The sequence below is a fragment of the Pocillopora damicornis genome, chromosome 1, assembly GCF_964200805.1.
Source record: "Pocillopora damicornis chromosome 1, jaPocDami1.2, whole genome shotgun sequence".
NCBI classification, from domain to species: domain Eukaryota; kingdom Metazoa; phylum Cnidaria; class Anthozoa; order Scleractinia; family Pocilloporidae; genus Pocillopora; species Pocillopora damicornis.
The window spans coordinates 23,322,482-23,349,965 of record NC_142670.1 but is presented as its reverse complement, the minus strand read 5'-3'; the positions used below and the strand labels follow the sequence as shown (position 1 = coordinate 23,349,965).

General features: G+C 37.0%; 1 protein-coding gene and 1 pseudogene across 2 annotated transcripts in view; both read right to left on the bottom strand.

Annotated features, from left to right (window-relative positions):
* The window catches only part of LOC149052844 (uncharacterized), a 327,679-nt pseudogene that overhangs the window by 148,971 nt on the left and 151,224 nt on the right, over window positions 1-27,484 (bottom strand). The window lies entirely within an intron of this gene.
* Window positions 1,949-21,025, bottom strand: LOC149052849 (uncharacterized). Its single transcript, XM_089181857.1, has 7 exons — window positions 20,713-21,025; window positions 20,432-20,581; window positions 20,129-20,251; window positions 18,903-19,025; window positions 12,964-13,083; window positions 12,205-12,545; window positions 1,949-2,146 (listed from the first exon to the last, which is right to left on the bottom strand). Exons 1-7 carry the CDS (start codon window positions 21,023-21,025, stop codon window positions 1,949-1,951), a joined length of 1,368 nt encoding a protein of 455 aa, XP_089037983.1.

Sequence of the window (27,484 nt, the reverse complement as noted above, 5' to 3'; positions counted from 1 at the left end):
AGGGCTGCGATAGGCTCAGAATTTAGCTTAGGCGGCACTCGATCTGATTAAGGTAAATAAAACTCTTTGAAAATGTGTCAATTAAGATAAGCTCGATCGATTGAACAGCATGCGAAATATTCCGCTACTGAGATAATTGTGAACGGAGTTATTATTGCGCCTCTAGGTTTTAAACATTTTTGACCACATGATGATCGACTAAAGGAACAGGTGTAAAGGTTATTCCCAGAGGATCAAAATATTATTTTTTTTTACCCTTCCTTTGCCGTTACTGAAGCCGGTGGACATGGAATAAAGGATGTGGCTTGAAGTAATTAATGAGGTGTCTGAAAAAGGAGCAGGTTTAAAGCTTATTCTCCGCACGTCAAGTTTAAATCGAGAGAAAAGTTCCATGCTTTTGTTGATGCCCTGTTACTAAGATGAGAACGTCATTTTATTTGTGGACACAGAATTCCTATTCATATACTTTATTTCCAAATTCTGATAACTTTATCAACCTTCAGTAGTTCGAGATTATCAATTGCTTTTGCAGATGAAAAGAAAATCAGAAGCAACGTCAATTACTTCACCGTTAGTTCATTTCTCTAAACTTATGAAAAAAAGTTATCTTTCACAAACAAAGATCTGGTCTTTCATTTGAACCATTATTTCGGCGTCTATTTTAGAGAATCAATAGCACTCTTTATTCATACAAGAGTGTTACTTGAAGTAAATAAATGTTTTCTTTTTGTTGGCTGTTAAGCCTCCTTGACTCTGTTCAAAGCTTTTTACGCGTGAATGAAACGTTTTGGCTCACTTTTGATGGCTTGGAATGTAGGTCCTGCAGCACAGCAGCTTAACTTTGTTGTAACCGCTGGCTAAAGAAGAGAAGATCAATTGTTCCCTTAAAATTTCAAGTGTAAACGAGCGCCAGGTAACTTGAATCGTGAAAACATCTAAACTCAGCCATAATTGTGTTAGGCAAATACGAACTTTTTGATTTGTTCAAACCTTTCACTCTGATTGCGCGCCTCTTTAAATGCTATGAGTCGGAAACCCATTATTATCATTAATTATTTTGGGTTATAGATGCACGTAGATCTTCCTCAGCTCAAAGATTATGGAGGATTAAGTCAGTGGAGGCGAGAGTGATAAGTTTATCAGTCACATATTTACGCGTGGTTCTTCTCGCAAAGATGTCTGAACGGCTGCATAGACTCGTTCATAGACGTACCTTAAAAAAATAAAACAAAACTAAGGGAAACAAACAGAAGCCGAAGACGTCGCCGCCAATGCAAATTTGTAAAGGTCAGCGCTGGAAATTTACATTTAAAAGAAATATTCTACGGTTCTAGATGCCATGCTATGATGTTTTTCGTAAATCGTCTAGTAACACTTGTCAAATGTTTTAATCGTGCCAAAGCGGATCAACCTTGGAACTTCACCATTTCACATTATAGGATGGTCACAAAACTTAAAATAATGGAAATAATGATTATGATGAGAAATAAAATTTGTTAATTTCGTGATAGGCGTCTATCTAGATAGCGATTTATAAGTCCTCTTTTCACGTGGAGTTATATTCCTCAAAGTCAGTCTGTACCACAGTGGCGCAGATCACAAGTACATAGTGGCTGAAAAAGTTTTGTAGATATGGTAGGATTGATATTTTATACTTTAATCTGATCGGTGGCAACAGCCTATACTTTTGTGTGTAAAGCAGACCTTCCTGTCAATTTCCCCATCTTCCATTGCGGGATTAGCACCACTTAACTCTTTAACCCCAAAGATGTGATCGTTAATTCTCCCTTCAAGGTGCTTTACATTTCCTTATGAATTAGCTTAGGGGGTTTAATGTTAAATCGGGGGAACAACTTTTTCCTGATAATTGTGGGTATTCTCATTACCTATTTCCCAGATAATGAATGGATTTTGTTTGGAGAAGGAACAGGTTAATCGCCTCTACGAGTCATAGGGTTAACCATCCTGGGTTGGCTTTACTACATTTATAACTATCAACACAGGTTGTTGGAGTTCTAGCTCCTACAGCTGTCACGAAACGGTACCAGCCCTCGGAGAGTTGTGTGTCACGGAACACTGGACCATTTAGCGGTGTGTCGTCAAAGGTATTTCTTTTTTCGTCACCCTGTTTCATAACACGGATCGGCTACAAATTTAAGTATTAATTTTAAAATAATTGTAATTATTGCAATTAAGAATTAATGTTTTAGACGTTTTCTAAGTCTGATAGTTTATTATTGCCCGGGACATGTTGATAACAAGTTAATTGCATCGTTTAATTTTGTGTCAGAGATACCAGTTGTTTGAGATTTCTTGAAAAGATCTTTCCTATCAAATAATTGACTAAGGGCCTGTTTTACATGGAGGTGGGGGACTCCAGGTAGGTGAGGTAACCCGCCTAGCCGTGGTCGAAAAATAAAACGCGTTTACATGCAATCTTACAACCCCAGGGTGCTGAGGTGAGGTTTCTTGAGGTTGTTGTTGTGCTTGCAATTAAGTAATTTGAGCAGAGGCGTCCCAAGCTCACATCCCGCAAAAAAGGGGAAAGATTAATTCTCGGACACATATGTATTTATTCATGAAAGCGTCACGCGTTGTGTTACGCGGTGTTTGGTTTCGCGAGGAGCCGTTGACTTAATAAGTTATACGGAATAGTTTGGGAAACCAAAATGGTCGATTTACATGGCTAAATATTCCGAAATGTGTACATTTTACACTTTAGTGTGTCCGTTGCGGTTTCTGGTGATTTCTGCCGTGAGACGGCTAGGAAATAAACAGAGTTTTAAAACATACATGTTTCGCTTTTGAGCTTCTTGCCATGAACGCTACCCCAGTTAGGCGGGTTAACCCACCTTGACACGTTTACATGGCAAATTGTCACCCCGGCTGACCGGGCTACTCTACCTGGCAGACCGGGCAACCCACCCAGGCGGGTCACCCCACCTATCATGTAAACGTGATCAAAAGAAATTTTATGGTCAGGCAGGTTACCTCACCTAGGCGGGTTACCTTACCTACCTGGGGTCCTCCACCTCCATGTAAACTGGCCCTAAAGGGAGAATTGATCAACGAACCTGTTTCTCTCAGAAATTCATCTTGATAAATTCAAGATGAAAGCTCATTTAAAAAGCCAATCAAAGCTAGATGATATTTATTATATTTAAAAAGTGCCGGAAGGGGATTGATGTATCAAAAAAGGAGACAAGTATCTTAAAAAATCGACTGTCTCCGAAGATTATTGATCATTCACCCGAAGGAACAGTGGAACCGGTTTTGTTTTACTGACATCTGAAAAGTGAGAATTCATTGTCTCATGTAACCTTAAACTGGTTACATGTAGAGAATTTGAATAGCAGGCGATAAGAGGGTTTGGCCTTTGGGAAAGTCATGTAGACTGATAAGTGCGACAGAGACACCTTCTCCGTTACCGGTCACATACACACCAGATTTTAAATGGTCGTCATTTCGGACCTCTTTCTGGCGTTGGTTTGTTTTTGTTAGAAAGGCTTGTATAAGAGCTACTAACGTAGACATCATTGATATTTCACACATTTCACCCAACACGCTTTCCTGCAAGATTCACCTGTTCAGGTATGATTAAGGAATACTATACTCCTACAATTTAAACTATGGGTGACTTGTAATGATTCTTTCTCAGGAGCCACTCCTATAGGCGATACATTAATTGTCCTTTAAGCTTACTTTAGCCCACTAGAGACTATAACCTTAGCTCTCTACTGACATCAAAGACTCACTCTTGCTTCAAAATCTCCCCAAAATACGCAATCTTTGAAGTTTATCGCAGTACTGAGCAATATTTTGGTAGAGCCTCTTTCACCTGATTAATAAATGGATATTGTAGGGAGAAGTAACAGGTTAATCGCCTCTAGGAGTCAAAGGGTTAAACAGCCTGGGTTGGCTTCACCACACTTATAACTATCCACGCAGGTTGTTGGAGTTCTAGCTCCTACGGCTATCACGAAACGGTACCATCCCTCGGATAGTTGTGTGTCACGGAACACTGGACCATTTAGCGGTGTATCGTCCGTGGTTTTTCTTTTGTGATCACTCTGTTTCATAACACGGATCGGCTACACATTTAAGTCTTGATTTTAAAATACGTACTTGTGATAAAAAATGTTTTTAACGTTTTTTAAGTCTGATAGTTTATCATTACCCGGGATACGTTGATAACAAGTCGATTGTATCGTTTAATTTTGTCTCTGAGATACCAATTCTGTGAGATTTCTTGAAAAGATCTTTCCTACCAAATAATTGGCCAAAAGGACAATTGGTCAACGAACCTGTTTCTCTCAATTTAAAAAGTTAAGTTATTATCCAATCAAACGTGGATAATATCAATATATGCAAAAGATACCAGAAGGTAATTGATGTCTCAATAAATGAGACAGATATCTCAACAAATCAACCTCTCTCTAAGTAGAGCTTCTCAGATATTCGGTCTTTTGCGACAAAAGAAGTACTACTCCTAGCTTAGTCCTTATACACAATCACAATGTATTTTACAACACAACTATCGTGGTAGAAATACATCATAACTACATAACCAAATAGAATGTTCTAGTTTTCCATGCTATGTCATCAGAAGGTTTTAGTATCAATGTCACGGCCTGCAGTGATTAAGAATTCTAGAAATTATTTACAGTCTCTATGAACATCACACCTAACACGATTTAAAAATCCTTGTAAAGGATGATGCTAATTAAAGCATGACTGAACATCATAAACAATTTGCATATAATCACGGACTGCCGTGACCCATCGTGGATGTCTTTTAGACAGAATAACAACTACATGTAGAGAGGGCGTGGGTATTAAAAGCTGCTTTAGTTTCCGCTAACGACCTGAGTAAACATCAAGAGTTCTAAACATTTAGCAATAAGCAAAGTACAATGCTCAAAGTTGTGCTTAAAACTTACTCAGTGAGGCTCTTCCATTGGAATAAGATGATATTAAGATCATTTGGAAGCTCACTAATGCCCAGAGTTGTTGACATTTCATGGAAATGTGAAATTATTTAAGTCGCTGTTATACATTAATGTACATGTGCCAATAAATCGATTTGTGAATCCTTTCACTTTGCAGAATGACTTGCTTATGGCATTCAGTCTGTGCCACAGTAGCGCAGATCACCACCAGGTACCTTTTGTAGTTTGTAAATAAAGTAGGATCCGCAGTCTTTCACTTTTATGTCCCTTGATTTCTTGCAACAATCTCCACGTCTGGTAAAGCAGACCTTGGAGGAAACCTCACCATCTGCCAATGTGGGGTGACCACCTTTCAGCCAGCCTGAGGAAGTCGCACCACATCTAAGATCCGGTACGTACTGGGTTGGCATTTTTGTTCCTGCATCTCCCATGAAACGATACCATTCCCCGAATATTATGGTTGAGGATTCGTCGTCACATTTATCTTCGTTTTCGGGTGTGATGTAAGTGCTCTTTCTGTCCGCATCGCTCAGGTTTCTGTAATTATAGCACGGATCGGCTAAAAAGTTGAATTTCGGTTAATGCGATGTTTTATATATTTCGTTATAAGAGAGCTTAAGGAATGAAGCTATCATTTAAACTGCAGTGGTTTAAAACGATTTCCCGCCGGGAAATTCTTGCTAAACACGCGTATAGTATTATGATAATTTTTTACATGTGTTTAATATCAAAATCAGCTGTGTCAGGTCAATCCAGGGTCGCATGTCGAGATTTTGTCGAATTATGGCTGCCAAAAAAAAAAAGAAGAAAAATTAGTATTTCTAACAGACAATGTCACTCAGGGAAGTAAAACAAAATACGAAAAGAAAAACCTAAAGTCAGGTCTTTGACCTGTAAATAGTATTTCTCGTGGCTGAGAACGAAAATCAACAACTGGAAGATTCGCCACAGGCCGATTTCGGCCGTGAACGTGAAAATATTTCTTTGGTTGGTAAGGAAAAAGTCAATAACTGAGAATTTTGTGAAAAGAAAGCTACGCCCATTGTCTGTTTCTGTAATGGTTGAACGCTTTTTTTCATCTTGAGCTTTATCGCCGACGCGCTATACGACTTTTTTTTGCGGATTGTGAAACCTATAATTTCATTTTTTTAAAAAGTCGACTTTTCTTACCAGTAAAGGCCTATTGTGTTTACGTGATAAACAAAATAATAGATGATCGCTTGCAGATATGGAACTTCTCTTCTCATGTTTATCTCGGTACGAAGAGATTATAACAGTTTATATTCTCTTGCTCGATACCTTACTCGTTCGCTGCTCTCGCTCACGAGATAACAAGTTGAACATTCGAAGAGAAATTCTATATCAAAGCACACCCAAATATATATTCTCTATTTACTGAATGAGTACAAAATAGCCGAGTTTGTCATACAACCTCAATACAAAATCCCTCAAAAGTTATCATATTCGACGAATTTCAATGCATGACTGTGGCGCGATCACTCAGTGATCACTTTTCATACAGCCCTGCAATCATCGACTGCTGACCACAAAAAAGGTTGTTGATGAATGTAAAGCCATCAACCTTGTTAATAAGTTCTCCCGTAAAAATTTCTCAGGGCTAGAATTATTTGACTGTGAAAAAGATTTCTGTGTCGTAGTGGAATTGTAGTGAAGTAAATAGTTTTTCTTCGAACTGAGCAGATATGCCTGGAAAACTGTGTCGGAGCCGATTACTGCTGAAGCAATAGAGAACCTTTTTTTCCATGTTTACCTACTCCTGTCTAAACACGAAAGGAGGCTGGTTAAAGTTATGCGAACCCGATACGCAGTCAAGGGTTTGCATAACTTTCAAGAAATTTCCTGGCCTTGTGTGTTTAAATGAGGAAATGTAAACGTGGGAAAAAGTACCCTGTATATTGTAAGCATATCTCTCCAATAACGTTACAGAGGAAGTTAAATGTTGTTTGTTTATAACATGACTGATAAATATTTTCTCAATACATGCTCTGGACGACAGTGTTTCTTAATAGCCAATCAAATCGCGCATCTGACAACAAATAAACCAATCAAAAGTTCGCGTTGTAAGAAAATACAATGTGAGTGTATTTTACGTGAGTGAGAAAATCGGAACTACGGTCAACATCGATTTTAACCAATCAGACTATTCTGTTCAACTGAGACATCATCAATATTATTCAATTTGCAGAACAGTTATGCATCATCAAAAAAAATATTTTCTCTCCTGGTGGACAAAAACAATGCACATCAGGTCCACAAATATGATGTAAAAAATCAAATCTATCTTTCTTTATCCCCAATGTTTGTCGAAGGACGTTTCCAAGCAAACTAGAGGCACTAAAAACTAACGTGATTTGTTACATGGTCAAACAAGAATAGCCATTCCCTCAACATTAATTATCATCTCTAAAAAATATATAAGGCATGGATTAGGAGAGAGTAACCTTTACAAGACAGACCATCCCCAACGTATTTAGAATTACAGGCGCAACTGTAGGAGCTCTGGGTATTATTGCAGGAGGCGTGCTCATCGCATATGTTCATCTGTGAACACTCGTCAATGTCTGATGGGGATCAAGTGCACCACGTCACAACCCAGAGTTGGATGTTATGATAAAAAATGTTTTGGTGAATCAAGATATAATGAATACCAATCCAAAATACTGAAAATCTAATCTCAAAGGATGTGGGGAAAAAACAAAACAATTCACGATTTTTAATGAGGCATGAATTTTAAGATAAATGACTGACTACTTCCGGCCTTTTAATTTGAGCTAAAAAGACGTTTCAGATTACCTCCCGCTTTGAGTAGCTGGGATTGTATGTATAGAAAGAGCAGCAATGGAGGTTGCCTCTCTTCGGTCATAAAGGATTTTTCTGAACATTGAAGGAAAGTTATCAAAATCACCTGAGCAAGTTTGTCCGTCTCCAGTGTATCCAGTGTGGCATTTACATACATGTGATCCAATGGTGTTGGTACAGTTAGCATTCACATGACAAGAAAGATTTCTTGCACATTCGTCAATATCTGAGAAATAACAGGCTTTTAAGCACGATTCTAGGAGTATGATACATGTATAAACCTCTTTATTTTGAACATTGAGCGCATTTCGTCCTCTTGCTCTCAATTGGGATCATTTTCAAAAATATTTAGGCAAGGGTAACTACTTTATTAAAACAAACAAACAGAGAAGGTACGTACAAATTAAACAAACAATTAAAAATAAAAACAAAAGCAAATAAATAAAGTTATAACGAGACAATTACAATCTAAAGGCCTTAACCTGTGCAGCTCCGTCCATCTCCGTTTAATCCAAATAAACAGGTGCACACAAAGGATCCATTTGTGTTTTGACAAGTAGCGTTCAGGTGACAATCGTGAGTATTTTTTTGGCATTCATCAATATCTAAAAAATTGGAAAGAAAAGAAAAATTCTACAACGTTAGTGGTTACACGAGTGAGAGATACATTCGTTTTTTAAACTTTTACGAGGTGACATGTCATTAAGTTATTTATCATTGTGACAAATTAATTATTAATTTAGACTAAACAAAAACTTCCACTGCAGTGGAATCTCTCTCTAGACACCGTTCCAAACTGTAGTTGGATATCAATCGTCAAAGATTAGCCTTGCTAGCCTCCTTGGTAGACTTTTTTTTCGCGAAATGTGAAACTTCTAATTTCATTCTTTAAAAAATTCTATTTTTTTCTTACTAAAGGCCCATTTTTGTCTTTTACATGAAAATATTTTTCTTTCGGTAAGGAAAAAATCAACTGAGAATTTTGTGAAAAGAAAGTTACGCCCTTTGTCTGTTTCTGTAATGGTTCAACGCATTTTTTCATCTTGACCCTTATCGCCGACGCGCTTTACGATTTTTTTTCGCGGATTGTGAAACCAATCATATCATTCTTTAAAAAAGTCACCTTTCATTCTCAGTAAACGCCTATTGTGTTTATATGATAATCAAAATAGTACATGGTTGCTTGCGGTCATGTAACTTTTCTTCTCTTGTTCAACTCGATACCAAGAGATTACAACTGTTTATATTCTCATAAGATAGCGACTTGAACACTCGAGGAGGTGAACACGTGAGGACAAAATGACCGAGTTTCTTAATGATAAATCGTCTAATTGTCTTGCAACGCAACTGGATGGTGCGGCACTGTAGTCGAACGTGTCATGCAGGACTATTCTACTACATTGTAGAGAAGAGATTAAATTTACCTGTGCAGTTTTCTTCATTTCCAGTATATCCAGCATGACATTGACATACATGTGATCCAAGGGTGTTCATGCATGCAGCATTCACGTGACAAGAGTGATTTCCTTTACACTCGTCAATATCTGAAAAATCATAAACAAAAAAAAAATGTAATTGGAGAAAAGTTGCGGGGCATAAGCTGAGAAGTCTTTGTCTTGTGGTTCTAGACGTGAGCACTTCACGTTACCACTTACCAGATTTTTTCTCGGTTTTCCCAAGTTCAAATCCGTTGTTCTGTCTGTCCTGTAAGCCTATCCGTCAAGTCTCCTTTGCCAGTTGAGATTCTTTTATCACTGAATGTTTATTGAATACAATGGTATCATTATCACCATTGTCTTCAGGCCTACACTCATCTCTTTTTATACAAGGTATGCTGGTAAAACAACTCTTGCAAAGATGACAGTGCTTTTCTTTCTTATGGGAATGGTTACAAAGGAAACGCATTAAGTACCTGTGTAGTCGCTTCCATTTTCAGTATATCCGTGGTGACAAGTACAAACGTACGATCCTTTAGTGTTCGTGCATGTAGCATTCACGTGACAAGAGTGATTTCATTTACACTCGTAAATATCTGAGAAACTATCGATAAATTTTGCACTTTATCATTTTTATGACCAATAGTCATGTAATTCCTCTTCCTACAGAATGTGTAACAAAATATGTAGATCGTGGTAACTCTTTGCATAAACATGCATGGATAACGCTGCATAAAATTATGAGACGATTAACAAAAATTAGTTATATATGGAAATATTAAAACTACCTGAACACGAGCGTCCATCGCCGGTGTATCCCACTTTACATGTGCATTTTTAAGAACCATATGTGTTAGTACAGTTTGCATTCACGTCGCAGTCACTGATGTTAAATTTACATTCATCCATATCTAAAATGTGAGTAAGTTAGAGCAAGGCATCCAAAGAGAGGCATCCACGCTAGAACTGATCCAAACCAAATATTACGATAATGATATCAATAATAGTATAATTTATAATAATATCATGATACTAATAACTCGCCACAAAATAAAATAACTGAAGCAAAGTTATAGGACCTACCTTCGTTAACCATATCACAGTAAATTAGTTTTGCCTTTCCTTTCCTAGTTGGATCTAACCAGTACTTGCCGCTTATGGTGCCGGTTTACCTTCACTCGCCTTTATTCCGTGACAAGACAGCGCCGGTAATTCAGGGATAGAACCTAAGGGAGCTGCAGTAAAGATATGTTTTACATTCACTTCCTATTCTTAGCTCTTCCAGGTGAGAAGGAACCAGGATGAGGATGGAGAAGATTTAAGAGAAATAGAAATCACACAGAGAGACATTTGATTTCTTACCTCTGCTGTTCGATCGCCGGATGTAAAACCAAGCGGGTGCTAAAAGGAAATTCTCTGGTCTCGCCTCCTTGGTGCGGTTATTTAGTTCACATATTTGGTATTTTCGATTGTAGTTATAGCTTTGGCACGCAATCTCTTGTCCACATTTGACATCGCAAAGGTGAGGAGCTGCCAGTGACCACCTTTTGAAGACATGACTCTCGAGAGCCATTCCTTGTATGTTTACTTCAACTTTGTAAAATGCTGCGTTTTCCGTGAATTCAATCTTCGTGTTCGGTACGGTAAACGCTAGTTTTTTTGGCGTGAATTATTGACTAGGCGCTGTACAATCTTCGTCAAGCTAGTTTGAATTCGCCAAGCATCTCTACAAAATTTATCAAGTTAATCCTCGGAATTAATCAACCTCTTTCAATTTTCTTTGATTAGCCCAACTATTATTTAATCATATTCTGACAGGTTTTTTAGGTTTATAAAGAAACCGTCCAGCCAATGTTCTGCGTCAGTAGCTCGATCTGTTTTCAACTTTCTTCTTGGACATGGGAAAAAAAATGAAATGAAGGGAATTGTGAACAAGTTTCTTGACCATTTAAAAGTGTTATTTACAACAACTAGCTCTCATCAGCTTGAAGTACTTGTCTATCTATGTTTTCTTGAGTTTAAAATAAAATATCAAGTTGAAAATATGAAATCGACGAGTCCAATTGCTGAAATGAGCTCTATCGCGACACTTCGTGACTGTCATGTTCAAAGTATCAAATTTTGAATCAAACTAACGTATGAGCGATCCATTTTGATAAATCCTGTTGGTTTGTGAAAAATTGAGAACGGTGTGAATATGTTTAACCTATTTGTTTTCTTACTCCGCCTCTGGAAAATCGTTTGAAACTTTGAAGTTCTGAAACGGGAATAAAACGTCCAATTTTTAAATTTTCTCTATAGATGTGTTCGAATATGACGGCAGTGTGACCGAGTGGCCAGGGCGCGTTGGAGTCATAATCTGTTGGTCCCGGGTTCAGACCCCAATATGCTACTCTCTGGATTTTTTTTCGTTTGCCTAGTGTTCAACTTTGTGGCTGCGCTTTGTTTATCGCCAACCTTAATTATTTTTCCATCTCTTACAACTTATTATCTTATTAGACACTTTGGTCGTCGACTGATGTGGAGAGCCACCTGCTAAGGGTCCACAAATATTGCGTAAAAATGGAAAACGTAATTTAGGTAACTTGCGTCCTGTATTACAGCTACTTAATTCTTGCAAAGAGTCTTCTTATTTTGCTAGTGGTCATGCTGAACGGTGATCCTGCTTGTCCGGAATATCAATATTTGTTATTTTTTACTTTCGTTTACATTGTTTCAATTTTTTAATTCTTTTTTTCGTTTCTTATTCTGTTTGCAAACATGTCTACAAATTATTACGAATGATATTTTTTATCATCACAATTTAACAGAGCGCGGCCATTGCACAAAATCTAACGAAGTAATGAAATAAACCGGAACGATGAAATTCTACAGAAGCACTCTTGATTGCACAATTTGTGGGGACGTCATCAACGTAGAAAATTTGCCCAAGTAATTTTAAATCATTAAAGTTATTATGACGAAAAGAGGACTGCGTAAAATCTCTGGAAAAAATGCACCTTAGGATCAATGTAAATACTGCTATGATTTCTATGTAAATACCCAACAGAAATCTCTGTTGGGTATTTACAACCGGTAGGACGATTATTAAAGCAGACCTTTCTGCGAACCTCATCATCTTCCACTGTAGGATGAGCACCATCCAACCAGCTTGACCAGTCTGTACCACATCTATATGCTGGCACACGCGTTGTTGGCATTCTTGTTACTGCAGCTCCCACAAAACGAAACCATCCCTCAAGGAGTTGGTTGTCACCCAACACTGGTTCAGATTTGGGCATTTTGTGACTCCTTCTTCTATTGGCATCGCTCAGTTCTTTATAAGTATTACACGGATCGGCTACAAAGTTAAAGATGATTGTAGTAATTATAATAAATGGTTAACTGATTTGTTAAAGCGTCTCATAATTTTAGCAGTTTAGCGACCAAAACCAGAGCTTTCATTTTACAACAACAACTCATAGTTATTAGGTGCTAAGGTCAAGAACACCTACACCTTCTTTTAGCTCTAAGATTCAAAGCCAAACTTGCGATTTCGTTCCAGACTGTTGTCTGTTATTAATGTAACGTCCATGCAAAGGCAGAAGAAACAAACAAAAAGCATCAGAATTTTGAGTTTCGAAAAATGACCTTACAGGCTTTGTAACATGATTGAAAACAGTGTAAAACAAATCATCGACTGCCCCTGTACTGACGTAAGACTTTTCTCTCCAGCTCAGGTGAGACTTTTCTTACTTGAAAGGAAAGCGAACATCTACCTGTGCAGCTTTGTCCATTTCCAGTATATACAGGCTGACACTGACAGTCAGGTGTTCCCACGGTGTTTGTGCAGGTAGCACTTAAGTGACAAGAATGATTTCCTTTACATTCATCAATATCTGAGAAATTACGGATTGAAGGAGATTTAATAATTATGAAACGTCCTTGTTCATAAACCGTTACCGTGTTAAAGATTGCAAGCTGTAGCAGTAGTCAACCCTTTGCTGGATTGTCAGAACAAGAGATTGTCTTAAATGTAGAAAACAAGTTATCTGTGAAAAAAGCTGGCACCACTAAAGTTTTAGTAAGGTAACTGCCTTCCTTTACGTTACAAAAATTAAATCTTGGCTTTCCATGGTATCAAAAAAAAAAAACAAAAATCTGGGATTATTGACTTTACTTGTACGATTGCCTCCATCTCCAGTATATCCAGGTTTGCATATGCAATCGTGTGATAAGTATGATTTATTATAAGTAGCGTTTACGTGACATTTGCCAGGATATGTTTTGCATTCGTCAATATTTGTCAAAAGAAAAGGGAAAAAGAGAAAAGAATTAAAATGGGATTGGTTTTCATTCAGGAGCCATACATGTACATGTGTGAAAACCCAGAAAGCTCGTTGGCGATTTTCTGGTTTCGTGTGATTCTCTAGTAGAACCTGTAAGTCAAACCGTTATTTTGAAAATTTTTCACGTTGGTACAGCAAATATACCTAAAGCATACAGTAGAAACTGCTCTTATTTTGCCACGGGAGCAAAAGAAAACGATATATAAACAACGAAATAAAGAACGAACTAAGAGAAATCATCCCTTACTCCATCAGAGAGAATGACGAAGGGCTAACGCTTGAAACGTCAGCTTTAAAATGTGAACGGTGGCCAATTAACGTTATTAACTCAACTGTTCATACTTAATTACCTTACTACCTCCCTTACTCTCCGTTGGGCATCATTTAGTTCTGGAAGAAAATCATTATGCAGTCCATTGAAAACCTACGAGTACAACGTAAATGACAAATTATTCTCAGAAATTAATGTAAGCTTTGTTTTCCAGGAGGTGTTTAGGGCAGCAAATTGATCGTTCAAATTAAAAAGGGCGAATGCTCGCAGAAGCAATAACACTCTGAGGTATCGTGCATGAGAAAATAGAGGTAGAATTTGAATTTATAACTCTCCAGGTTCATTCTCATTCCATGGACCTGGAAGCCAACCATTGTAAGAAAAGGTGCAAGGGGAAAATAAAAATAGACCAGCATATATTCAAGTTTCTTTATTTCATCTCTATATACTTAGGGAGCACATCATAAAGTCGCACAAGTCATTCTTATGAATTCTCGTTTCCAGGGCAGGCTTTTACCAGGACAAGCATTCTTTTCCTTCATTCTTGAATCGAAGAGAGTGACGTCACTAATTATAAAGAATTTTTTTTCTCTGATGTCAAAATTACATGTATTCACATCGCTGAATCAAACCGTAGATTATTATAGATGATAATAATAAAGATATTTACACAGCGCTAAATCCTCTAATATTGTCTATGGCGCTTGATATTGAGATTATTAAAAAGCTAAAAGATAAAAAGGAAAGGAAAAAACCTAATTTAAAACTTCTGAGATAATTAAATAAATTTACCATCAAAAAAAATTTTTAAAAAGTTATAAGCTTGTTTAAAAGGATACGTTTTTAAATGTCTTTTAAAACTTTTAATTGAAGAACTAGATCTTATTCCAAGTGGGATCGAGTTTCATAGTCGTGGTGCCGCCACAGCAAACGTTATCTCTTCGCAAGTCTTTAGTCTCGCTTTCGGGGTCGCCAGAGGGTATTGAGAAGAGGACCTTAATGTCCCTTTAGAGTTGCGATAATCAAATAAGTCACAAATGTGACACGGCACTGTTCCATTGATAGCCTTGTAGAGCAGTGAAAGAATTTTATAAACCATACAGTGACGGACAGGAAGCTAGTGAAGCTTTTTATAGGATAGGGGTCATGCGATCAAATTTCCTTGTACATGTAATAATTTAAGCTGCTGTATTTTAAACGGATTGTAATTTTGAAAGTAGATGCTGAGGCAGACCATACAGCGGTGAGTTGCAGTTATCTAATATTGAAGTAATAAAGGCATGAAGAACAATTATGGCACTCTCTTCTTCAATGTACTTTCTCATTTTGCAAACGTACAAACCATACACTGCAACACGTTTTTTCGTACCATTATCGCCATAACCCCATTTGAACAAGTCCTCGCTGAACCAGATTTCGAATTCTTGGTTCGTCTCCACCGTCAACGGGGTAGACAAATTATCAAAGAGCAGTTGTAGTGATTCGGCTGTGGCCCAAGGTAGGTTGTAAAACTTGCAGTCCCGATAATCTGGTAAGAAATCACTCTTTAGGAGATGAAGATTACGGTTTTTGTCAGTTATAAACGTGGCCATTTGGTTGGGAATGAAAAGGTTCCAAAGGGATCCCCATTTGGATTGATAGCTTGGGTTCAATAAATGCCTAGGTCGTATAACCAGATTTGTGCATTTATTTGAATGTAATGATGTTACCCGTCTTGGAAGTTCTAAAGAAACCATACCAATCATCTCTTGTTCTAGAGCAAACTGTAGATGACGTCAAGTGCATCCATCTTATTGCTTGGAAAAGAACCAGCACTTATGTGATGAATTGATTTTGAACAAAAAATGTGAGTTGGATAACCAGCCGCTCAGTCAGACAGATGGATAGGAAAGCGGGGGGGGGGGGGGGGGGACAAAAGGGGATTCAGACATCTAGGGGAGTAGACAGACGGCTGAATAGGACTGAGAGTTGGATTCATCGATAAATAACTTAAAGGGTCAGGTAGAGTTTTTCATAAAAGTATTTCACCAAATTAAAAATACTTTTTTTACCTACCGTTTCTTTCTTCGCATTTGGTGCCCACGTAATCAGGTCGGCAAAGGCATTTATAACCTTTGAATAAAGGGGTAAGTTTCTAAAGAAACTGTGGTGCTGCGTCGGTGGGAGAGTGTAGCAGGTAATTTAGTGTTAACAACTTAATTGAAAACGTAAATTAGCCACCGTTAAGGGTAAAAAAGCTGACGAAAGAGGTATGGAGTTCTTCCATCATCCATCATCCATCACAAGTCAAGAACTCCATACCTTTTTCACAGTTTCTCAGACTTCGTCGTTTATGTAGTGACGACTCTGATTTTTTTCGAAAAATCAGAGGCAATATGCCAGTTTTTCGATAAACGTGGCCATCCTGTCTCTGTCGTTCAAGCGGGCCACCACCGTGCCCAACAAATTAATCGACAGTCAGCACTACAAACGGCTGAGGAGGATAACACTGACCAAATTCCGGGTAATAAACGACAATGGAACTTAACTTAACAGTGCAATACGTGCATGTTATTGAAAGAACAGAGTTGGGAATGTAGGATTTTTCAATTGGCGTAATTCGTAGTTGTTGAAGTAGTTTGTGTTTTGCATCTCATATCCAACTTTCTGAGTAGGATACGCTTAAAAATCTTCGTTGAATACCCTTTAATTTTACAAAATGAGTTCCAATCATGGGTGGATGTTGAACGTGGCTATTTACCTTACTTAGTTTATTTTGGAACTTCTATTCCTTCTGTATATGTATCAGCGAAGAGAATGAAAGTGACATATGAAATGAGATTGCACTCATAAATGAATCGAAAGACGGAAAATGATTGACAGTTTTCCAATCACCTTTGCCAGGCGTTGAGCAAGTCAACTCAAGATTACGGTCTTCTATTTCTATCCCCACGTATGCCACAAGTTTTAAGTTGATCACCAGCTCCCAGCAGTGGACTAAGCAGCCCAAACCGACCTATTGTTATGAAGGAAAGCGTATCATAAAAAAAATACATCGAACAAAGCTCTCAGCAGCTGTCAGTTCTATGTGGACATTAGCGCAAATGACGCAAATAGTTGTTTTCCGCTGTGCTCAATAAAAAGGGATAAGGTCTCTTAGGGAATATTATTCCATATTCTTAGGATAACAGAAACTTAAACCTTCAAGTTCTATTGGACTTTTTGATCCAATACTTTCAAAATGTGAAAGATCAAAAAATGCATCCCGCGCAAAAAAGATAAACACATCGCAAGATTTATCGCGTCGGAATGTTCGACGTATAATTATTTTATTACCAACTTTGGTAATAATAAACATGAAATTAATGGAAAAGTCATGATCCTGTTCAATTATTCGGAAATTTGTCAGTTTTTGGAGTTACATCAATAACTGCGATCGACATTTTTTGTGGAAAATGTGCTCGAAGCCCTTAAAAAAACATTAAAACCAAAAAAAGGCAGTTTTAAATTTATGTGGCGTTATGATCTATAATATTGTAGACGGGCTATCGAAACTGCTCTGTGATCCGCTGACAGCGTGGATTCAAGACCTTTCGTCCTTCAGTTCGCGAAAACGTTTTTGTCGAATTATTACTCTTTAAGTTTTAAAGAAAGAAATGTGTTGGTGTTAATTTTGTGTTGCTATTTATATTGCTATTTACCTTAATTCAGTCCATCTTCGCCGTGGCAAGAGGCTCCCAATGCTGTTTGCCCTTTGCCTTCTTCTCAGCTCTTCCCAGCTGACTTCCCTCTCCCCCATCTCTTTTTTTTAATTTCAAGGTGTAAGATTAATAGCAGATTTTATTACGACAATGTCCTATACTCACGGCTTTTTCTAACTGAACGACCTTTTTTTTCAATTCACCCGTGATACTTACCCGCGAAAATTTGTCGCGACAATTTACTCGTTACACATGAACCACGAATATTGGCCACTTCTTTTCCTGTAAAACTTGAATTTAAAAATAAAAACAAAAGAAATAATGGGACTATTACTTTCTCTTAATGAAGGCAATTACTCTGTTGTTACGCTATTTGTTGACCTTTGTTACCCTGATAGTAGCAGTATGCAGGACTGGTGTCCGATATATGAACTTTAATATAGTATAGAAGTCTATAGTCATATAGAGTCTCTGTGGCTAAGTAGTAGAGCATCGGAACACGGAATCCGGAGGTCTGAGGTTCGATTTCTCGTGAGGGCTCAGAGTTTTTCTTCGTCTTACACCCGAGACAAGATGAAAAAACACCATTCTTTATTCCTTTACCGAGCCCAAAATCTTACCATCTTTCTTTTTCTATTAACAAAACATAACGTTAACGACATTGCTGATCCTAGCACTTTGCAGGACGAGTATCATGCATGAACTTCGGAGTGGGCCTTGCCCACCACAGACTCTCCGTGGCTCAGTTGTAGAGCATCGGAGTCCAAAGATTTGAGGTCCGATTCTCATGGGGACATGGAGATGGAAAAAAAATTTCTTTCTTTATTTCTTTAGCGCGCTCGAAATCTAACCATCTTTCTTATTCTGTTTGATACCCTGTGGATTTTTTCCAAATAAGTCAAAAGGTTTATGCATAAGGTGCTCTATGGAGAAGAAACCCAATTTCCTTTTATTAGAGGGGGACTTTTCTAAAGAAATTTTGGTGCTGCGTGGATGGGAGAGTATCACAGGGTAATTTAGTTTTAGCAACTGAGTTAATCTCCAGTGTATCCAGTCTGGCATGTACATACATGTGATCCAATTGTGTTGGTACAGTTAACATTCACATGACAAGAAAGATTTATTGCACATTCGTCAATATCTGAGAAATGACAGGCTTTCAATCACGATTCTTAGAGCATGATACATGTCTAAACCTCCTTATTTTGAACATTGAGTGCATTTCGTCCTCTTGCTTTCAATTGGGATTAAAGATTTTCATTTTCTACCATTGGTCAAAAATATTAAGGCAAGGGTAACTACTTTATCAAAACAAACAAACAAAGAAGGAACTTACAAATTAAACAAACAATTAAAAATACAAACACAAACAAACAAGTAAGGTCATAACGAGGCGATTACAATCTAAAGGCCTTTACCTGTGCAGTTCCGTCCATCTCCGTTAAATCCAAATAAACAGGTGCACACAAAGGATCCATTAGTGTTTTGACAAGTAGCGTTCGGGTGACAATTGTGAGAATTTTTTTGGCACTCGTCAATATCTAAAAAAATGGGAAAGAAAAGAAAAATTGTAAAACGTTAGTAGTTACACGGGTGAGATATACATTCGTTTTTTAAACTTTTATGAGGTGAAAGAGCATTATTATCATTGTGACAAATTAATTATTAATTTAGACTAAACAAAAACTTCCACTGCAGCGGAATCTCTCTCTAGACACCGTTCCAAATTGTAGTCGGATATCAATCGTCAAAGATTAGCCTTGCTAGTCTTCCTTGGTAGACTTTTTTTTTCGTGGAATGTGAAACTTCTAATTTCATTCTTTAAAAAAATTCTTTTTTTCTTAGTAAAGGCCTATTTTTGTCTTTTACGTGAAAATATTTTTCTTTCGGTAAGGAAAAAGTCAACTGAGAATTTTGTGAAAAGAAAGTTACGCCCTTTGTCTGTTTCTGTAATGGTTCAACGCATTTTTTCATCTTTACGACTTTTTTTGGCGGATTGTGAAACCTATTATATCATTATTTAAAAAAGTCACCTTTCATTCTCAGTAAAGACCTATTGTGTTTCTTTGATAATCAAATTAAAACATGGTTATTTGGTTTCCCCAAGTTCAAATTCGTTGTTCTGCCCTGTAAGCCGATGTCTCAAGTCTCCCTTTGCCAGTTGAGATTTTTTACCACTGAATATTTATTGAATACAATGGTGTCATTATCGCCATTGTCTTCAGGCCTATACTCATCTCTTTCTATACAAGGTATGCTGGTAAAACAAGTCTTGCGAAGATGATGGCGCTTTTCTTTCTAATGGGAATGATTACAAAAGAAACGCTTCCATTTTCAGTATATCCGGGGTGACAAGTACAAACGTGCGATCCTTTGGTGTTCGTGCATGTAGCATTTACGTGACAAAAGTGATTTCCTTTACACTCGTCAATATCTGAGAAACCGTAGATACACTTTGCACTTTATCATTCTTACGACTCATAGTCATATAATTCCTCTTATCATTACAAAATATGTAACAAAATATATGGATCATGGTAACTCTGTGCATAAACATGCATGGATAACGCTGCTTAAAATTATGAGATGACTAACAAAAATTAGTTACATAAGGAAATATCAATAAGATCATCTTCAAAACTACCTGAACATGAGCGTCCATCACTGATGTATCCCACTTTGCATGTGCATTTGTAAGAACCATACGTGTTAGTACAGTTTGCATTTACGTCGCAGTCACTGATGTTAAATTTACATTCATCCATATCTAGAATGTTGAAAGAGAAACAGGGACTAAGTTAGAGCAACTTGAGAGGCATCCACGCCAGAACTGATCCAAACTAAATATTGCCATAATGATATCAATAATAGTATAATTCATATTAATTTCTTAATATTGATAACTCATTACAAAATAAAATAACTCGAGCAAAGTTATAGGACCTACCTTCGTTAACCATATCGCAGTAAATCAGTTTTGCTTTTCCTTTCGTAGTTGGATCCAGCCAGTATTTGCCGCTTATGGTGTGTTTACCTTCACTCGCCTTTATCTCGTGACAAGATAGCGCCGGTAATTCAGGGATAGAACCTAAGGGAGCTGAAGTAAAGATATGTTTTACATTCACTTCCTATTCTTAGCTCTTCCAGGTGAGAAGGAACCAGGCTGAGGATGGAGAAGATTTAAGAGAAACAGAAATCACATTGATGGAAAGACTTTTGATTTCTTACCTCTGCCGTTCGATCGCCGCATGTAAAACCACGCGGGTGCTGAGAGGAAATTCTCTGGTCTCGCCTCCTTAGTGCGGTTATTTAGTTCACATATTTGGTTTTTTCGATTGTAGTTATAGCTTTGGCACGTAATCTCTTGTCTACATTTGATATCGCAAAGGTGAGGAGCCGCCAGTGAACATCTTTTGAAGACAGAACTCCCTAGAGCCATTCCTTCTATGTTTACTTCGGTCCTACACTGATCATTAGCTGTGACAAAATCCATGGTAGAAACGAAAAGGATGAATCTTAAATGGTGGAACAGCCACCACATACTTCTTTGCTTGAGCTGAATCTGAAAATATTGAGAATAGGATCATAGAAAGAAAAAAGACGAGTTTCCCCTCAACAAAACTTGTTTGATACCAGATAAAGCCATATAGTAATAATACTACTACATTAAAACCTTGCCTGTGAATTCGTTTAGGCACTTTCTAGTTCATGATGTGAGTAAAAAATTTGCACAAGGCTCGATAGGATGCCAATCGTCAAGGAAGATCAGCACAACTCTTAACATTAAACTTTAATTTTGAAGGCTCCCTTAGTTTCTGTGGAATGATAACTTTGATCTGCTTAAGGTATTTTGAAATGTCCTCCTGATAGGCCTGATCATTTTAGGCTCCCATAGAAGAACGAATGTTCGAGCATTAAAAATCTTCATTTCGAAATATTGGTTCCAAATGTAAAATGATAACGACTCAAACTCGACAAAAACTTCAGATTAAATAACATAGTCTCATTATGAGCGAGAAAAAAATACAATCTTTAACAAGTTGGCTAATTAACACTTATAAGCTGCTGATTATCCTCATTCAGTTATGAAATAAAAATCCCGAAGATTATTGAAACCCTTTATTTATCTACAAAGTCCAGTAACCCAAAGGGTAAGAAAGATTCAAATATAAAGCTTCCAAACTATATCTGATAAATAATCCTTTCTACGTTGTTTGTAACACATTCAACATTTTGGACGGGGTTCAAACTTTAGCGACCTTTTGATAATTTTTTAGATAAACAGAGCAATATATTATTTACCAGAACTTTTGTGGTGCATAGAAGTAATCATGTAAAGGTTCAGTTAGTAAACCTCGAGTATTGATAATCTGCTTTCGTTGAAAAAGACCTCAAGATAATTTTCTTTTAAAATCGCACCATACTCTTCTTTGGGAGTGAGGCCAACCTTTTCCTTTGATATGCAAATCCTTTTCGTAAAGAATATAAATTTTTCAGGGATAGTATTACTCAAATCATCCATCGGTGTTTTCGATATAATCAAGTCTTACCTCTCAAGATGCAAAGCTCTTTGGTCTTCACTATTTTTGAGGTAAAAGTGCTTTCTTTTATAACAATATGGTAGCTATGATTACCATAGAAACACCTGGTTTCAAGCCAAAACGATGATTAACTTTAGATAAGAACTTCCTTGTTCCTTCAACAATGTCACTGAACCATGGCAAAGATCAAATATTTGTTTAGGAAAAACTACGCAAATGTCATCACGATCTTAAATTTTTCAGTGAACGTAATTTTCACCAGGTTTCTTTGAAAAATTATCACCATCAAACATCAAATTCGGTCTAAAGTAGCTTTTAAACGTTGTTTAAGAAGATTTCCTTCAAGTTCTCAAATAATCCAGTGTTTATCTAAGGAAACTCCACCGTGTGCTAATAAAGGATCGCTAATGAAAAACTAATAAGAGGAGAATGTCTTTGACAAGGAAATATTGCCAGCCTCAAGAAACGTCAAGCCTTCAATTGCATAATCTATACGCAAAGCTCTAAACATACAACGACACTCTTGGGTTTGTATCAATCAAAAGGGTCCCACTTATGGTGTATGCGACTTCCTGAAGATAAGTAGGGGCTGAGTAAATTTGTACGGGCAGGGAAAACTACATTTTTTTCCCTTTTTGCTTTAAGACCTATTGCACTTGTTTGAGGTTTTTAAAGTTAGGTCTTTAATTAAGGAAGGTTCGAGGTTTGAAGTTAGTTCTTTAAATAAGAAAGGACTTTCATCAACCTGTCGCGTAATTTTAGCTTGAAAACTTGCTCTGGCCTCGAGGAAGTCTTCCAGCAAATACTGGCGATTCGTGTAAGAATATATCTATCAAAGTTTACACAGCTCCATTTTGCGGAAAAGCCACAATGCCATAATTCACAGACGTCAAACACACGCAATACAAACGATTTGCTCGAACCTCAAAGGCTTCAGAGCTACAATACAAATTCAAGTTGACAGTGAGGACCAACAGATCAAACGAAATGCGGTGTAAATTTGCATTGTTCCGCCATATATTTAAAATCGATCGCTAAATATTGTTTAGCTTGATAGTTTTTAATGAGTCGTCGACAATGTAGTTTAAATAAATTATTATCGCTGCAGAAATGTCAATTTTTTTCCTTTTAATATTACTCATAGTTTATTAAATTGTCTTCTGTCTTGTCTCAAGCAACGCTAAATCAACACGTAATAATGACTCGAAATTATTTGAAAAGTTCCTATTCTTGTAAAATCGTTCGCTCTTCTTCCTAGGGCTTCGTCACCACAAGTTAGACAACGAGCACAACGTTTTCCGTCCGCATGGTAAAATCATCCCGAAAATTTGTGCACGATGAAACATTTAGACGGCTTCACGCACTCTGTAGGAGTTTTAAAACATAGTTTAGGCGCACTTTTACCAGAATAAACAATACATTTTTCCCCTTTATTCAACATATTAAATGTTTTTTTCAAGATGACAGACAAGGCACATATCAGATGCTGCTTACGTCTTTCTATGAGACACCAAATGACGTCTTTAATAAATTATCTCTTATCATTCCAGCTTGCCTGATTCTTCGATGGAAGTTGCTCGAATTTTTAAGGTACACTTAAAATTGTTTAAGTTCTTTTAGGTGTGATATGCCACTGAAAAATAGCTCAATAATTTCGAACTTCAATTTAATTAAAGAAATAAAACTTTGGAAAAACTGTGTGATCCACATTTCTAATCCTCAAGTCTCTATTGTTTAAATTTCAATTGTATTAGTCTCGATGCACGAATGGTTTAATTTCTGAAATTGAAAACTGTCAAACAATCTTTAGAACTTATTTACGGACGACCTTTTTTCAAAATTCGTTACATTTTTGTTTTGTATCTGAAGCAAAGAACTTTACATGAACTCAAGAAAATATTCCAGTAGAGATTTGTGAAATTGTTTCGAGGACAGCTTTCAAGACATGGGGTTTGCCTCACCTAAGAGGCGTGCATTTTTCAAGAAACTCATATAGCGTCGCTCCAAAGGCCCTGTTTACTATTCGAGTTGTTATCAGATAGTTGCCTTTTAACTGTCGACTGGTCTTATTCGCGTTTTCAACGACATAGAGAATACTTTATTTAGGCAGGCGATAAATTAAATCGTGCTATTTCTGGAATTATGTATCGACCAAACTGTTCGAATAAAGCTCATGTAGACTTATTTTCCACCGATTACGATTCATCTTTCGTTAAATGTGTTTCATTGGCGCCTTGAAAAGAAGTAAGTAGGTGCAGATGTAGAATATGGAATTAACAATCAAGGAAATGCAGATGCTAGAAATACAGAATATTGTGCTGAAACTTGCAAGATTTATTTTGCGAAGCATCGTGTATGTTTTAGCCTTCATCCTGAACCTTGCATTTTACTTTTAACAAAAGGTAAATTGGGTGTTGTTGTTAAGTTGTTATTAACACATTCAGCATTTTGGACGGGTTTGAAACTTTGCCGACCTTGGGGAAATTTTTGAAGTAAGCAGAGCAACATATTGTGTGCCACTGCTTTCGTGTTACATAGAAATAATCATGTTAAGGTTTAGTTAGTAAACCTTGTGTATTGATAGTCTGCTTAATCTGCTTTCGCTTAGAAAGACCTAGTTACTCTGCTTTCATAAATGCACTTTACCCTTATTTGAGAGTGAAGCCAACCTTTTCATTGTGGTATGCAGAATTAAAAGAGCCACAGGTAGACATCCTTTTGGTAAAGAATATGAATTTTCCAGGGATAGTGTCACTCAAATCATCCATCTGCGTTTTCGATTTGATCAACTCTTACCTCTCAAGTTGCAAAGCTTTTTGGTCCCTCACTGCTTTTGAGGTAAAAGTGCTTTCTTTCGCTATGGTTGCAATAGAAACACACTGTTTGAAGCCAGAACGATTATTTATTTTAGATAAGAACTTCCATGTTCCCTTTACAATGTCACTGAACCATGGCAAAGTTCAAATATTTGTTTTAGGAAAAACGACGCAAATGTCATTACGATCTCAAATTCTGCAATAAGCGTAATTTTCAGCTGATAACATTGACAAATTATCATTATGAAACATCATATTCGTTCTAAAGTAGCTTTTAACGTTGTTTAAGATTTCCCCCAAGTTCTCAAATAATCCAGTGTTTGTCTAAGGAAATATTGCCTGCCTCAAGAAACGTCAAGCCTCCCATTGCATAAGCTGCACAAAAAGCTCTAAACATACTTATGTTTGTATCAATCAAAAGGGTTCCACTTACGGTGTATGTGACTTCCTGAAGATTAATAGGGGCTGAGTAAATTTTTACAGGCAGGGAAAACTGCATTTTTTTTTCTTTTTGCCGCAAGAAATGTGGCACTTGTTTGTGGTTTTAAAAGTTAGTTCTCTTAATTAAGAAAGGACTTTCGTCAACCTGTCGCGTAATTTTAATTTGAAAACTTGCTCTGGCCTCGAAGAAGTCTTCCGGCAAAAACTGACGATTCGTGTTGGAATTGATCTATCAGAGTTTATACAGCTCCATCTTGCGCGAAAGCCACAATGACCATAATTCACGGACGTCAAGCACACACAATGCAAACGATATGCTCGAACCTCAAGGGCTTCAGAGCTACAATACAAATTCAAGTTGACAATGAGGACAAAAAAATTAAACAAAATGCGATGTAAATTTACGCTGATATGGCAAATACTTAAAAATTTTTTGCTAAATATTTTTTAGCTTGACAGTTTTTAATGAGTCGTCGACAGTGTAGTTCAAATAAATTAATGGCGCTGTAAATATGACTTTTGTCTTTCGTCATACACACTGTCTTGAAATTTACTTACGTCCTTTTCATATTACTGATAGTTTACTGAATTGTCCACTGCCTTGTCTCAAGGAACGTTAAATCAACTCGTAATAATGATTCGAAATTATTTCAAAAGTTCCTATTCTTGTAAAATCGTTCGACTTTCTTCCCAGGGCTTCGTCACTACAAGTTAGACAAGAAGCACAACGTTTTCCGTCCGTATGATAAAATCATCTGGACAATTTGTGCACGATGAAACATTGAGCCAGCTTTACGCACTCTGTAGGAGTTTTAAAACATATTTTAGGCGCACTTTTACCAGAATAAACAATTCATTTCTCCTCCATTATTTGACATAGTAAATGTTTCGTTCAAGATGACAGACAAGACAGATACCAGAAACTGCAGGTGTCTTTCTATGAGACACCAAATGACTTTCATAATAAATTATCTCTTTTTTTTCAGTTTGCCTAATTCTTCGGTGGAAGTTGCTCGAATTTGCAAGGTACACTTAAAATTGTTTAAGGTTTCATTAGGTGTGATATGCCACTGAAAAATAGCTCAATAATCTCGAACTTCATTATTATTAAAGAAATAAAAAGTCGGAAAAATTGTGTGATTCACATTTCTAGTCATCAAGTCTCTTTTGTTTAACTTTGCAATTGTGTTGGTCCCATGCACGGTGGTTTAATTTCTGAAATTGAAAACTGTCAAACAATCTTTAGAACTTATGCACGGACGAGCTTTTTCAACAGTCGTTACATATTTGTTTTGTCTATGAGGCGAAGAACTGTACATAAAAATTCAAGAAAATGTTCCAGTAATGAATAGTAAAATTGTTTCAAAGACAGCTTTTAAGACATGGGGTTTGCCTTAGCTAAGAGGCTTGCATTTTTCGGGGAACTCATTCAACGTCGCCATTAAGGCCTTGTTTACTATTCGAGTTGTTATCAAGCAGTTGTCTTTTAACTGTCGACTGGTCTCATTCACATTTTCAACGACATAGAGAATACTTTATTTAGGCAGGGGATAAATTAAATCGTGTTATTTTTGGAATTATGTATCGACCAAACTGTTCGAAAAAAGCTTATGTAGACTTATTTTCCACCGATTACGATTCGTCTTTCGTTAAATGTGTTTCATTGGCGCCTTGAAACTAAGTTAGTAGGTGCATATGTATTCGTACCTTGAATTATGCATTGCCTCTATTTCATTTTCTTCTTAAGGACAGGAGTTTGTAAGGAAACGGTTGCTAGATCCTTTTTTCCTTATAACTCTACTTTTGGTGTGCTGTCTAGTGAAAAAAAGGAAAATAAAAAAAAGAAAAGAAAAAGAGGAATCATAGGTTCTGCGTAACTTAACCAGCCCACTGAGGAGAATACTGGAAAATGGAGAAAAATTAATACTGCCTTCATTTGCGTATTTTTGCCTATCTGATAACATAGGAATTTAGGATAATTTTCTATGTCTCAATTCCGTGCTCAGAGATTTCCTCACGATTTCAGCTGAGATAAAGGAGGTTAACACATAAAATGCTTGGGACAAGAAAAACCTGAGTAGAGTTATTAATTGTTTTTGTTGATGTCGCTGCTACCGCTGTTATATTTTAAATTCCTAACTTTTTGTATAAAAAGCCCTGGATAAATAGCTCCAGCCCTCTCCCTCCCAAAAACGGTAAGAA

Excerpts from the sequence above, each read along its gene's own strand:
- LOC149052849 (XM_089181857.1), bottom strand. The coding sequence starts at position 21,025 with ATGTGGTGGCTGTTCCACCATTTAAGATTCATCCTTTTCGTTTCTACC. Across the intron at positions 19,026-20,128 it reads TGATGGACGCTCATGTTCAG|ATATTGACGAGTGCCAAAAA; the intron begins GTAGTTTTGAAG and ends CCATTTTTTTAG. Across the intron at positions 13,084-18,902 it reads AGATGGACGGAACTGCACAG|ATATTGATGAATGTAAAGGA; the intron begins GTAAAGGCCTTT and ends GTAATTTCTCAG.